This window comes from Dendrobates tinctorius, unplaced genomic scaffold, assembly GCF_039654945.1.
Source record: "Dendrobates tinctorius isolate UK_male_01 unplaced genomic scaffold, ASM3965494v1 ptg000086l, whole genome shotgun sequence".
Taxonomy (NCBI): domain Eukaryota; kingdom Metazoa; phylum Chordata; class Amphibia; order Anura; family Dendrobatidae; genus Dendrobates; species Dendrobates tinctorius.
In genome coordinates this window covers 46629045-46643897 of record NW_027361754.1, presented here as the reverse complement: position 1 = coordinate 46643897, position 14853 = coordinate 46629045, and the positions used below count along the sequence as shown (strand labels likewise).

At 44.2% G+C, this 14853-nt stretch overlaps 1 protein-coding gene across 2 annotated transcripts in view; it reads right to left on the bottom strand.

The window, feature by feature from the left end:
- NOC2L (NOC2 like nucleolar associated transcriptional repressor) overlaps positions 1-14853 on the bottom strand; it is a 108997-nt gene that overhangs the window by 60011 nt on the left and 34133 nt on the right. For both annotated transcript variants that reach the window (XM_073585348.1, XM_073585347.1), the window contains exons 11-12: positions 14526-14665; positions 11762-11873 (exon numbers count right to left, since the gene is read on the bottom strand). In XM_073585348.1, the coding sequence (XP_073441449.1) occupies positions 11762-11873; positions 14526-14665 (252 nt within the window). The remainder of the gene's footprint in view (positions 1-11761; positions 11874-14525; positions 14666-14853) is intronic.

The window sequence follows — 14853 nt, the reverse complement described above, 5'->3', positions numbered from 1 at the left end:
AACACACTACGCGCAAGGGACTCAGATCCTGCAGAGCCAGACATGTCCTCCTGCTTAAGCCAGTACATGTCAGGGCCCAGCTGAAGTTTGCTAGAGAGTATTTGGATTATCCAGAAGAGTATTGGGAGAATGTCATATGGTCTGATGAGACCAAAGTACAAATGTTTGGTAGAAACAAAATTCGCCATGTTTGGCGGAGACAGAATGCTGAGTTGCATCCAAAGACCACCATACCTACTGTGAAGCACGGGGATGGCAACATCACGCCTTGGAGTTGTTTCTCTGCAAAGGGATTAGGACGACTGTTCTGTGTACATGAAAGAATGAATGGGGCCATGTATCATGAGATTTTGAGCGCAAACCTCCTTCCATCAGCAAGGGCATTGAAGATGAAACGTGGATGGGTCTTTCAGCATGATAATGATCCCAAGCACACCGCCAGGGCAACGGAGTGGCTTCGTAAGAAGCATATGAAGGTCCTGGAGTGGCCTAGCCAGTCTCCAGATCTTAACCCCATAGAAAACCTTTGGAGGGATTTGGAAATCCGTGTTGCCCAGCGACAGGCCCAAAACATCACTGCTCTAGAGGACATCTGCATGGATGAATGGGCCAACATACCACCAACAGTGAGTGCCAACCTTGTGGAGACGTACAGAAAACCTTATATATGACAAAATATTGAGATGAAATTTTGTTAATGACCAAATACTTATTTTCCACCATGATTTGAAAAATAAATCTTGCCAAATCAGACAAGGTGATTTTCTGGATTTGTTTTCTCATTTTGACTCATAGTTGTGGTCTACCTATGATGTCAATTACAGGTCTTTCATCTTTTTAAGTGGGGGAACTTGCCCAATTGGTGGCTGACTAAATACTCTCTCCCCCCCCCCCCGACTGTATGGGGACAGGATGAAGACATATGGCGGGGGACAGGATGGAAACACATGGGAGTGGTTATTACAAGAAGGGGGCAGGATATAGAACATTATTACTGTTGGGGCTAATTAAGGGATATAATTACTGCAGTGGTATATTTTATTTTTGAGAATACGGTTTTCAATGGGGGGTCCTGTTATTGTGCAAGGCGACACTCACTTTTTTTCTTTATCTGGCATAGCGTAGAAGTTGGGGAAACATTGGGGAATGCGTTTTGGAAGCAGTGATCTGGATAACTTATTTTCTGCAGAGACGAGTCCTGGTTGGAAGAAGTGATGGCGCTCTGTGCTGGATGAAGATGAAAAGTAAAGATGAATATTTTCAACTAGAGACGTCACTGGTTAATCAATGTGTACACTAGGGTGACCGGATCTCATATGGGGGGGAAAAAATGTCAGAATCTTGTTCGTCTGGACCCCACAAAACGATTCCCCTTTCCAGAAATTGAGAGAGCCAAAATTTGAGCTCGATCAAACGACGTTAACCCGTGCCGCTCGTCGCTCAAAGTTTGAAAAAAATCCAAATTGAGGTATTTTAAGATTTAGGTATTTTGCATAGTCTGTTAGACTATAAAGAATGTGACAACAACATTGCAGAAATAGCCCTGACCAAATTTTCGAACCATTTGTGGTATTTGAATGCAGAGTTGGTGGGATTATCGTTTTTTGATCCCACCATTACAGACAATGAAAAGTTGTTAATGGCTAATAAATTGCTCAGTAGCACAGATGAACCATCAGAGCACGCTAACCTACATGAGTTGATAATTTTACATAGTTATCTAATCTATTCTAGAGCTTTTGTTAAAGTAGTTTTTGAAACGTCAGAATATAATGCTCGGCATTTGCTTACAACTTGCAGGACATATTGCTTTTGTTCTTCATCTTTTGTCAGAAGGTCGTTAAAGTCTGTTACTTCCTACCTCTTAATTTTTCTTTCCTAACTTTTGGATTTACAACTCTAGCGTGCTCTGATGGTTCATCTGTGCTACTGAGCAATTTATTAGCCATTAACAACTTTTCATTGTCTGTAATCGTTTTGTGGGGTCCAGACGGACAAAATTCCGACATCGATTTTTTGCGGTCACCCTAGTGTACACTATATGCTTACGCTATATACAATGACATTATATACAGAGCTCATGTGTATAATATCACTGGTTACCACTATTACCTGTATACTATTTACAGAGCTCCTGTGTATAATGTCACTGGAGATCATTGTATTATCTGTAAAGTATGCAGAGAGCACCTGTGTATAATGTTACTTATGGTAATATTAGTGTGAGTTTTTTTTTTTATTAATGATCAGTATTGTAGGATTCAGTCACTTTGTGGTGGTAATATGTGGTCCGGCCATGGTGTGGCAGTATTTGTCCCTTGTATGTGGTATTATTCTGTCACTATGTGATGGTAATATGTGGTTCGGCCATGGTGCTAAAAAATGTATGTGATACATTCCCTTAAAGAAAAATAAATAAAAATATACTTAAAAAAGAGTATTGGCTATTTCAAGAAATGTTTTATAGGTTAGAGTAGAATAGGGCCTGGCCAAAAGAGTCTACCCGGTCATGGTGGTGGCTTAAAAAAAATCTTTTGGCTAAAACAAAAGCTGCTGGCTATGTATATGATATGGTGTTTGATGGGAACTGTTAATGTGTGATTGGCGAGGACAAGGTGCAGAAGTGGAGTTTTTCCAAGAGTGGGCGGTGGAACTGTGGAAGGTTTGAGGTGTGGAGGAGGAGGTGGAGTGGAACCTGGGCGGAATCTCGAAGGGGCCCGAAAATTTTGCCTCTATGGTGCTTTGAAATTCCTGGTGGCAGCCCTGCGTAAGGTTCTCGTTTTGTTGCAGGGCGAGGAAAACCGCTGCATGGGAAGCATTCGCCTTAGTGGTAAACTCATTTTTTGGAAAACTCAAGAGCAGATCACTATGAAGATTTGGCAGAAAAATCTCCTCAACACAAGAATCATGGCTGTAAGAGGTTTTCTTTCTAGGCATTACAGCCATGATGACTATATGGTTTTTTTGTTTTTGTTTTTTTTTTTTTTAAATGGGAATTTTTGTTTTTACTTTAATTTGGTCTTTCCCTTTCTTTGTCCCGTTCTCCCCTTTCCCAGTTGTTCTTAATTTGTTCCTAATTTTCTGTGTTTACCCAAAGTGGGTAATAAGTTCGAGTAAAAATTGTTGGAAAACTTCAATAAACATACTTTATTAAAAAGAATCTTGGCTGTAACATATCCTTAAAGATTAAATTAGATTAGATTTCTTACATTCGGATCTTAACATTTCCCCATCAAACTGCGGAGCAGTGAGAGACGAGCACGGTGAAAGATTTCACCAAGATATTGCAACTCTGGAGAAAAGATCTCAAGGAAAATGGAATCCATCAATGCTTGCAGATTACTGTGGATGATTGTAAGAACTGATCAGATGCCGGAGTACAAGAGACAAGCAAAAAAAGAGTTGTCACAGAGGACAAAATTTTGTAGTGTAATTTAACCATTTATAATTCGCAATAATGTTTGGACATGTTTTAGTTATTTGAACACTTGATTTTTTTTTCTAAATAAATATCAGAAAATTGGCATAGCAAAATATATATTTGCAAAAATAGCAATCTTTTAAAGTACTGAAACTTTTATGCATTAATTATATGTAGCAGTAAAAGGAAAACTCTGATATCGTAAAAACAAGAGCCAGCTAAAAATTTTCATCTTCAGATTTGAATTCAGAAGGTGAAAGTCATTAAGAAATGGCTCATTTCACAACTGAACCTGACAACTTTTGAAAATCAGTAGAACGGTTATCAGGCCTTCATCAGAAACAATGATTAACACAGCAATGACGAAGCAAAAATAAAACAAAAGAACATCTGTTGTGAAGAAGCACAGAAAACAGCTCTACACAATGGAGCAGAGCGCGCCCGCGTTCTTTATGAGAGCTGCTGTCAGTCTTCTCTGACGCCTTATTTAAAGGGCCACTGAAATTCAGTGAGTCGGATACAGGTCAGACCCCGCTGAAATTGTGGGATCTGCTGACTTCAGTCTAATCTGATGTCAAACATTTTAACGTGTCGCTAAACTAGATGTGAAACGGGCTAAGCTGCATGCCTTATTGCCCCTTTAAGAGGAAGGACGAACAGTTTATAGGTTCTAAAAGCTAATTCACTAAACTGCACTCTCCTATTGACCGCATGTCCATGCTCCACTGCAGAGCTCGTGACAAGAACTAATACCTTCTGGGGCATTTATGAAACCATTAGTTTGGGTCAAGAGATCCAAGATCGGGCTGTGACCTGCCGACGATCCATAAACGCAAACATACGTCCACTGAATGTATAAACGCACATACTTATATTGTTTGTCCAGTGGACTGATGGTGACCTATTGATCCCTATGGAACACTGACCCCTATGGTACCTTGACTCCAGAAGTGCAAGGGTTATTTGTTTTGTACCGATATCCTGGTTAAAACTTGCACCATTTCTAATGTGCTTCTGTAAGAGGCTTCCACTGTGAATTCAATCATTTAATTAGAAAATGGTTCTTGTAAAACCATTAGAAGAAGGGAATCTTTAAACCTCCTGTCTGGTTTGCAAAAGGGCACAGTGAATGTGCAGACTTTACAACCTCAGGAGTCTGAGATTAACAGCTCCTGCTTTCTCCATCCATGCTGCTCCCAATACCACCAACTAGGGGCGCCATCAAATTGCTTCCGGAAAATAATTCATGAAAATATCAGAAGCGATTCAATCCTTTCATCTGGTCTTAATGGCTTAAGTATCCCCCACCACCCCAATCAAAAAAAAAAAAATCCCAAGTTATTAAAGCCAGAAGTATTTAAAGGGCACCTGCTATTAAGGGGAAAGAAAAAAAAAAAAAAAAAAGGTAGAGGGAGCCAATCTCAAATCTGTACACTTACCAGGATGGAATAAAAGTGGTTGTCTTACAAAGATGGCACCCATCCGTTCACCCTTTGACAGGGATCAGCAACTTTTGGCATTTTGGCTAAAGAGAAACTACATCTCCCATAACTTCAACAGTCAGGTTCATCTTATATTTGATGATGATGATGAGTCCTCTCCCTAAGATCCTAAACGTAAATAAGCAAAGTGATCCACGACAGAAATATTGCTCATCGTTAACGGGATTGGTCATGCATAAAAAGTATATGTGCGCGACCTCCAATGCAAGGAATTCTCTCCACTTATTAGAAGATTTAACTAATGGGATGATATCACTGACCGGCCATCGTATCCTGTAAATGGTCCTTAAGAGATGCTCAGCTTCGCAGCCAAGTGTTAAATTACTATAATGAAGGCTTGGCTCAGCTGATGAACCAAACACTTACCAGCACAAGATAAAACTGTAGCATGCGAAACGCAAAATATTTTTTCATGCATAGGAACTTACCGTATATACTCGAGTATAAGCCGACCCGAGTATAAGCCGACCCCCCTAATTTTGCCACAAAAAAAACTGGGAAAACTTATTGACTCGAGTATAAGCCTAGGGTGGGAAATGCTCCATAGATTATTCCCCCATATGCTGACCCCAGAAGAAGCTCCAGATTATTCCCCCATATGCTGACCCCAGAAGAAGCTCCATAGATTATTCCCCCATATGCTGCCCCCATGCTGCTGCTGCATGTAAAAATAAAAAAAATGACATACTCACCTCTCCGTCGCTGGGTGTCAGATACTCACCTGTCCTGCGTCCATGGCTGCTCACCGCTATCTGCCACGTCATCAGTCAGTGAAGTTCAGACTGCAGGGGGCGCGGCGCGCACTAACCACGTCACTGCGCCCTCTGCTGTCTGAAGTCACTGACCGATGACAGACAGCAGCAAGCACCATGGACGCAGGACAGGTGAGTATCGCTATACTTACCCGTCCTGACGCTGTGTCTTGAGCCCCCAGCTTCTCCCCGTGCTCTCTCTTCCTGCCTTCAGCGGTCACGTGGTGCCGCTCATTAAAACTCATGAATATGCGCATATTCATGAGTTTTAATGAGTGGCACCACGTGACCGCTGAAGGCAGGAAGAGAGAGCACGGGGAGAAGCTGGGGGCTCAAGACACAGCGTCAGGACGGGTAAGTATGACCTGACACCGCCGCCCCCCCCCCCTCCGACCCCCTTTGTATATGACTCGAATATAAGACGAGAGGGGGACTTTCAGCCCAATTTTTTGGGCTGAAAATCTCGGCTTATATTCGAGTATATACGGTAATATACTTTATTCCCACTTCCTTTTGTATGATTTGGCCCTAGAATAAAAGGGTATTTGTATTTTATACAATCTAATTATTAGAGCCGCTGAGTATCCTATAAACGGGAATCAGAGACTGATGTAATCAAAGTGGTCAGGACTACTACAGAACCTGTGAAAATAGCATTTTAACCCCTTGCCAACATGTCAGTCATACATCAGGTCCAAGTTTCTGTAGCGGTCCATCGGCTGGTACCAGAGACCTTTTTTGATTAGGAAAGTTTAACCCCATTAGATTCTGCAATCAACTGCAGCTACTGCATCTAAATAGTTAGACAAAGGGGACATCCTCTAACTCCATTCTCTCTCGTGAACAGGTTTTAAAGTGCATGAAAAATCAACAAAAGTCACCCCCTACTCATGGTTAAAACGCCTCCAAAACATAACTGGCACATCTATAAGAGTTTGATTATAAAGAAGTTCTGTATAATTTACTGGCATTCACTTATCCCCTCTCTTCCCATGTGTGTCATTAAAGGGAATCTGTCACCCCATTTTAGCGCCATAAGCTGAGGCCACCGCCATCAGGGGCATATCTATAGCTTTCTGTAAAGCTGTAGATAAGCCCCCGATGAAACCTGAAAGATATGAAAAACACGTTAGATTATACTCACCAGAGGGCGGGTGCGGTGGGTGTCACGGTCCGGCACCTCATCTTCATACGATGATATCCTCCTCCTTGCTTCTCCCTCAGCTCCTGCGCAGGCGTACTTTCTCTACCCTATTGAGGGCATAGTACTTCAGTGCGCAGGTGCAGGGAAAGATCAGAGAGGTCCGGCGCCTGCGCACTGCAGTACTCTGCTCTGCCCTCAACAGGGCAGATGAAGTACGAGTGCGCAGGAGCCAAGGGAGAACCAAGGAGCAGGACGGCATCGTATGAAAATGGGAGGCGCCCGATGGGACGGCGACACCCATCAGACCGGACCGAACGCCAGGGTGAGTATAATCTCTTTTTTTACTTATCTTTCAGGTTTCATCGGGGGCTTATCTACAGCATAACAGAATGCTGTAGATAAGCCCCTGATGGCGGTGCCGGCAGCTGATAGGGCTAAAATGGGGTGACAGATCCCCTTTAAAGAGATTTTCTGCTTTTTTTATTAGAAGTCCCGATCCTGTTAACAGCAGCTATAGCCGACCACTTGGAGTCTGCCCGACAGTATAGCCCCCGTCACACACAGCGATCTCGCTAGCGAGATCACTGCCGAGTCACAAGTTGTGACGCAACAGTGATCTCACCAGCGAGATCGCTGTGTGTGACACTTACCAGCGACCTGCCCCCCTGCCGGGTATCGCTGATCGTCCTGGAATGGCCAGGACATTATTTTGATCGCTTGTCTCCAACTGGCCAGCACGCATCGCTGCGTGTGGCAGGCGGGAGACCAGCGATCAGCGAGCTGGCACCGGTAACTAAGGTACACATCTGGTTTCTAAGCAGCGCTTAGAAACCCAAGGTGTACCTTAGTTACCAGCGCGCTGGTGCAGGGAGCTGGTAACCAAGGTACACATCGGGTTTCTAAGTGCCGCGCGCCGCTTAGAAACCCGATGTGTACCTTGGTTACCAGCTCCCTGCACCAGTGAGCTGATAAGTAAGGTACACAGTGGGTTACTAAGCGACGTGCGTCGCTTGATACCCGCGTGTCGCTGGCGCTGATCAAGCCGCCTGTTAGGCAGCTCACCAGCGATCATGTAGCGACACACCAGCGATCCTGACAAGGTCATATCGTTGTCGGGATCGCTGGTGCATCTCTATGTCTGACGGGACCCTAAGTGATGATGCCACAACCAAGTGACGTAACCGATGAAGCCATCGGGGTGGCAGATCCTGTATGGAACGGTGCAGTCCAAGTGATCTACACCTGTATTGTAGAGCAACCTAGTCTGAAACTAATCCGTGACATAACGGCATTGCCGAGATGTCTAGAGGAATGGAAAATAAGGGGGAAAAAAAACCTGCAATGTAGATCAGTATATCTGATGAGCAATGACGGAGCCTGCACATGACTCCCCAGTGGAAATGTGCGGCAGGCAGAAGTCACGGACCTGCCGGGAGGGGAAGAGAAAGGATCACAGAGATGAAGCTGGCAAGGAACAGAAGGATGTGGGCTGGACGGAGGCGAGCAGCCGCAAGAGTATTTCCTTCTACTGAACAACATCTTGGCTGTGGGACAGGCCGAGCATCACGAGGCAGCACAAACCTCCGCCGCTTCCCATCTTCAATCCCAATGCTACCAAAATGCAAACTAGAGCCAAGAACAGCAATAAAAAAACCTCCACCTAAACCTCACCCGCTGTAGCACCGTCACTGCCGGACTTGGCCAGAAGAGAGCGAGGTTAGGAATTAAAATAAAGAAAAAAAAAAAAAAAAAAATAGAAAGCTGAGGCTGCCGATCAAAAAGGAAAATGAGGCGAGAAGGTGACGTTCGGCTGCACAGACAGAAGACATTAATATTAGGTGGATATGAATCACCCAGAGGCCGCGTTTCAGACCTGAAGCTGATGGGATGAGCTGGAGCTTAGCAACTCGCACAGCTACTATGGCACGATCCTGCTCCGCGGATGATAAACCTCCTGCCTATTAGCGGACAGGGTAGAACTTGTCAATCAACATGAGCAGAAGCCAGATCTCAACACTCGAATAGGAGGAAACGACGGATGAAAACGTTAGAGGTCAGACTTGGCAAAGATCGGATAGAAAAATGCAATACGCGGCATCATGGAGCGAGGCAACTACTAAACCATGACTATTCCTGGTCCTTAATACGTCTTAAGGCACAGTCAGATCTGCGTATATATTGGAGCGAGATCGGAACGCAGTGCTAGGACTGTCCGGCAGCTCTCCCAGCCCCAGCGTGATGGCTTAACGCATTTCAATGCAGCTGTTGCATTCGGGTCAGTAAAGCTGCCGGCCAGTACTATCTCGCTACAACTTATATGCCCTTACAAAGAGCTGTTAACTCTGTAAAGACATGGCCTAGATTAAAGATCCTCCTTAAAAGGAGGTTGTCGGCTGCACTCACTTCAGTAGAGCCGGTAATGTCACATGTTCATTAGAATAGGAAACTAGAATTGACCCGGCAGAAACAGAAAACCTGACGTCACCGGCCTTGTTCGCCTATGAATGCAGAAATGAATGTGCTTTATCCAACAGGATAATTTTCTCTTTGCTTTCTTATTTTAATTTTTCTTTTATTCCCGCCTTCCAAGAGAAATAACTCTTTTTTACATTTTTCTGACAACACAGAATTAAGAGGGATTTTTTTTGCAGGACAAGTTGTATTTTTATTAATTGTGCCATTTCACTTATCATATGAAAGATGTAAAACACAATGTAAAATATATATATATATATTTCCCCCCATTCCACCCCAAATATTTGCTTTTTTTTTTCATTGTGTTTTACATCTTTCATATGGTAAGTGAAATAACATGGCACCGTTAATAAAAATACAACTCGTCCCGCAAAAAAAAAAAAAAAAAAAATCCCTCTTAATTCACAATAGTGCACTGGAGTGAGCAGTTTCGCTCTGATATATAGATATACATATCTCATATCTGCAGCAGTTTGTGCAAATCGCTTGGAGAGTGCAGTGCAAGGATGGGCCGTGGCTCTCCCAACCAGAGCGCGACAGCCTAAGCATCTGAATGTATCCATATGGTGTTATGGTTAATTCTGGCTACTTGATTAGGGTGTTGGCTCAGGCTGGCATGGCACACATCTCATGTGCACACAGCAACCCGGCATTGTGACAGTACCGGGTAACAGGGAGAACCTGCTCACTACAGCACACTATCGTGGCACAGGGCAAGAAGGGGCTAAAGGAGAGGGAATGTAAAGTAGCTTACTGCTGACCAGGAGTTAATAATTGATGACCTATCCGTAGGATTGATCATGAATATGAAATCGGAGGAGGCGAGACACCCTCACAGACCCTCAGCTTAAAACAGCTCTGGCAAATGCAAAATATTAGCAATGTCTGGTTTAGTCGCCGCCATCTCTGATTCATTGTTCATCAATAGTTAACTATTACTTAAAGGGAACCTGTCAACAGGTTCTATAATGATGTATGTCTGCCCCCAACCTAACCTGTAAAAGAATAAAATTAACATACTCCCCTCCCTCTTCTTGGTCCGGTGCCTCCTATCTTCTCACTATGCCATCCTTCTGGCTCCCTTCGTGTGGATGACGGGTCTCTGCATCATCCACAGTCTCCTCGGCATTGCGCTCCTGCGCAGGAACACTTCTCTGCCCTGTTGAGGGCAGAGCAAAGTTTTGCAGGTGCCGGGAAAGGTTAGAGAGGCCTAGGACTTTGCTCTGCCCTCAACAGGGCAGAGAAGTGTTCCTGCGCAGGAGCGTGATGCCGAGGAGACTGTGTGGATGATGCAGGGACGCGTCATCCACAAGAAGCATACAAATCAAAAAACTGACCATCACATCCAAACTTGAATTAGGTGTGAACAGGTGTCTACCTAGAGTCACCAACTCCTATACAATCAAACAAGGCAGCACTCTTCAGTGCTATAGCATGCAAACATGAAAATTGAATTGCACTACTGCACTAGAAATATGAAAAATTGAGATAGCTTAGCGCATAAATTGGCCAATTCATGTTTACCTGGTAGCCACGGTAAGGCGATTCTCGCATACCAGGACCTAACAAAGCCAACCTAACAATGCCAATAAGAATTGGCATTGTTAGGTCCTGGTATACGAGAAGCGCCTTACCGTGGTTACCAGGTACACATGAATTGGCCAATTATACGCTAAGCATTCGCAATTTTTCATATTTCTAGTGCAGTAGTGCAATTCAATGCTCATGTTTGCGTGCTACAGCGCTGCAGAGTGCTGCCTTGTTTGTTTGATCCACAAAAAGCAAGCATGAGGCCGGCATTGCATGAAGAAGGGAGACACCAAACCAAGAACAGCGACACCTCTTGGACCGGGCTGCCCTGCAGGCGAGTATAGTAAAAGTTCTTTTTCTTCTCTTTCAGGTCAGGTTGGGGGCAGATATACAGCATTATAGAATGCGCTATATAAGCCCTGAAACGTGATGGCCGTAACTTATATCTGTCAAAACTGGTGACAGGTTCCCTTAAAAAGGGTATTACAGCAAGATTTGCCCTCATTTATCAGATGGGACATTCATGGTCAAAGAGTATGAAGACGACGCCATCCATAAGTTTTTCCCTGCAGAGCGTCACTGCAGTCTGGGCGCTGTGTCAGTCGGGTTTGCTTGGGTTGCAGTTCTCGGCACGGCGTCTAGACAGAAGTGGTGCTGTGCAGAAATGATGTTGCCGAGGCCTCTCTGTCCTCCTGATTGACAGGGTTCCTCTGCAGTCAGGCTCCCACGCATCAGCAAGTGACAGCAGTATGCCACAATTAATCATCCCCCAGATTCATATAAAATCCATGAGAAGCAAAAATCGATGTGCAAAAATAGACACCCCTAGATCTATATACAACAGGAGAATTTTTGCTCCTGCAAGACTGGGTAACATGAGAAAAGCGTCGCCATAGACCGTGCAGGATCAGCGTAACAGACAAGGCAGAGAACGTACCTCCTGGATAAAAGGTAATATAGGGATGAAGACTCCGGTGCTTTCTGACAGCAGGGTCAGTGCTCGGACACAGTGCATCCGCAGGGGGAAGTAACGGACAGTCGGGACCAGTCTGTAGAAAAAAGGGACAAGTATTAATACAGCAGCTCTAGGAACCAAGATGGTAGCCTCTGTGCTGCATTGTCCACAGAATGGGTTAAATGAGAATCCATCAGTGAGCTCCTTCTGACAATCCAATAGGAGAAAGTACACTCTTATCTGTCCTTTTTGTGAGCTTCTCAAAAACATGGAAAGCTCCTAAAAAACAACGCAAATGCACATATTACCACTGCTTAGCAGAAGGGTAAATTTTTTATATTTTCTTGCACACAGCAGACTTCCTGACCTGTATCATCTCTAGATCAGCACACCGGCATTAAAGGGATCTAAGATTGGTGCAATGCTGCCACCTAATGGTGGATGTGGGGTATATATCGACGTTGCAGTAAATGTTCCACAGATGGAAAATCTCCAGACTAACTGGAGCCAAATATTCCAACCATCGACTCGATTGCCTCACTTGAGCGAAGTAAGAATTAAAGAAATAAGTGAAAAAATTCGATACAGATCCCTGCAATGTTGTTATTGCGGCGTAGGATTTCATTGGCCCCTATAAGATGCGGCCACTGCCTTTCGGGGCTTATCTGTATTCTATAATGCTGTAGATAAGCCCCTGGTCCAGCCTGCAAGAAAAGAAAAATAAGTTTCATTATACTCACCAGGGGGGGAGGGGGGTATGTCCAATCCGATTGGTGTTGCAGGTCCAGGTACGGCACCTCCGATCTGCTTGCGACGCCGCCCTCCTGCTTGCTTCATCGCTCCAGGCATCGCGCTCCTGCGCAGGCGTACTTCTCTGCCCTGTTGAGGGCAGAGCAAAGTACTGCAGTGCGCAGGCACCATTCGGATCGGACCGCCCCCCCGGGTGAGTATAATATAACTTATTTTTCTTATCTTGCAGGTCGGATTATAGAATGCTTTAGATAAGCCCTGAAAAGGCAGCAGTCGCATCTTATATCGGCCAAAACAGGTGACAGATTCCCTTTAAAAGCTTCACACTTCTGCGCTGTGTAACATATCTCCAGTGCTTATTTAGGCTGCACACTGACTGGCAGGAACTGTGGACTTAGGTCATGTGACCCTGATGACATCACAGGTTCTACTACACTTCTATGATGCTGCCTGCTTATGATTGGTCAGCATCATATAGGAGGCAAAAGTAAACACCACCCAGTGAAAACTAAAGTTAAGTGGGTGTGAATCAAGAGCAGGTGCTATTGCGTGTTTTGATCCAAACCTCTATCAAAAAAAAAAAATTGTGTTTTCATATGTGGGAACTTGGCCTTACTCAGGTGTTGGTCATTTAGTTCGTCTATAAAGAACGTACTGTGTCATTGTAACCTATCAATAATTGTTTTGTCATTTAAATGGTCACTGTTCTTTTAGACAGTTTGTGCTCATTTTAAGTCCCAGCACATATAGTGCTGGCAGAATGCTGATGAAGAGGAACTGTCTGCTGAAAAAAAAAGTGGTTTGCAAGTTAGAGAGCATGAGAATCGGGGCAGTTACTGGACATATTTAGACAAGTAATAATGAGGGCGTCCCGTCTCTTTTTAACCCCTTTCCGACATCGGGCGTACATTTACACAGATGTCGGACTCCCTCCCTTTGATGTGGGCTCTGGCAGTGAGCCCATATCTTTCCCGACATGTCAGCTGTTCAAAACAGGACATTTACCCGGAACAGCCAGGGGTGGAATTGCGATCCATCCATGGTTATTAACCCATTAAATGCCGCTGCCAACAGTGGCATTTAATGCGCGCTTCCGGCCATCAGTGACCCCCGTCACGTGATCACAGGTCACTGATGGGTTGGCATAACAACCAAAGGTCTCCAAGAGACCTCTATGGATGTCACTGCCGGCTTGCTAGGAGCGCCGCCCAGTGTTCGGCGCTCATAGCAAGTGAGTAATTCTGCTACATACAGTGGATCTGATCATCGCCTGTATGTAGCAGAGTTCAAATCACGCCACTTCGCCCCATTCAGAACAATAAAAAAATACACATTTGGTATCGCTGCGCTCAGAATCGCCCAATCGATAAAAAAAGGATTAACCTGATCACTAAACGACGTAGCGAGAAAAAAGTCAAAATGAAACAATTAAGTTTTTTTAGTCGCCGAGACATTGCATTAAAATGCAATAACGGGCGATCAAAGGATGGTATCATTAAAAATGTCAGCTCGGCGTGCAAAAAATAAGCTCTCACCCAACCCCGAGATCACGGAAAATGGAGACGCTATGGTTATCGGAAAATGGCGCAATTTTTTTTTTTTTTTTTTACTTTAACCAAGTTTGGAATTTTTTTTCACCACTTAGATAGAAAAGAACCTAGACCTGTTTGGTGTCTATGAACTCGTAATGACCTGGAAAATCATAATGGCAGGTCAGTTTTAGCATTTAGTGAACAAGGTGAAAAGAAAACAAAACAAACAAGTGTGGGATTTCACTTTTTGCAATTTCACCACACTTGGAATTTTTTCCCCCCGTTTTCTAATACACGACATGGTAAAACCAATGGTGTCGATCATAAGTACAACTCGTTACGCAAAAAACAAGCCCTCACATGGACATTTTGACAAAATAAAAAAAGTTATGGCTCTGGGAAGAAGGGAAGCAAAAATGAAAATGCAAAACTAAAAATACCTCTGGTCGTTAAGGTGGTCCTACCTGATACAACCAGTGATGACCTGGACCAGCGGATAGATCAGAGGCTCCAGCACTTCGTTGGGGTGGATTGTGCTCAGCACTCGGCACCAAAGATACAAGCAATGAATGTACTGCCAGTTATATACTGACTGATAAGCCCCCTGCGCAGAGAAAGGAAACAAAAAGGAGCATTATTATCCGACAACACGCGAGGTATGTACATAAAGTGCAGACATGTCACCTGATCAGTACGGTGTCCTACAGACCCTTGAAAGAGACCAGCACAAATGTCAGTGGGATCGGCCCCGTGTGAGTAGAAAGGTCGGCGAGTGCACACCCCTACTTCATT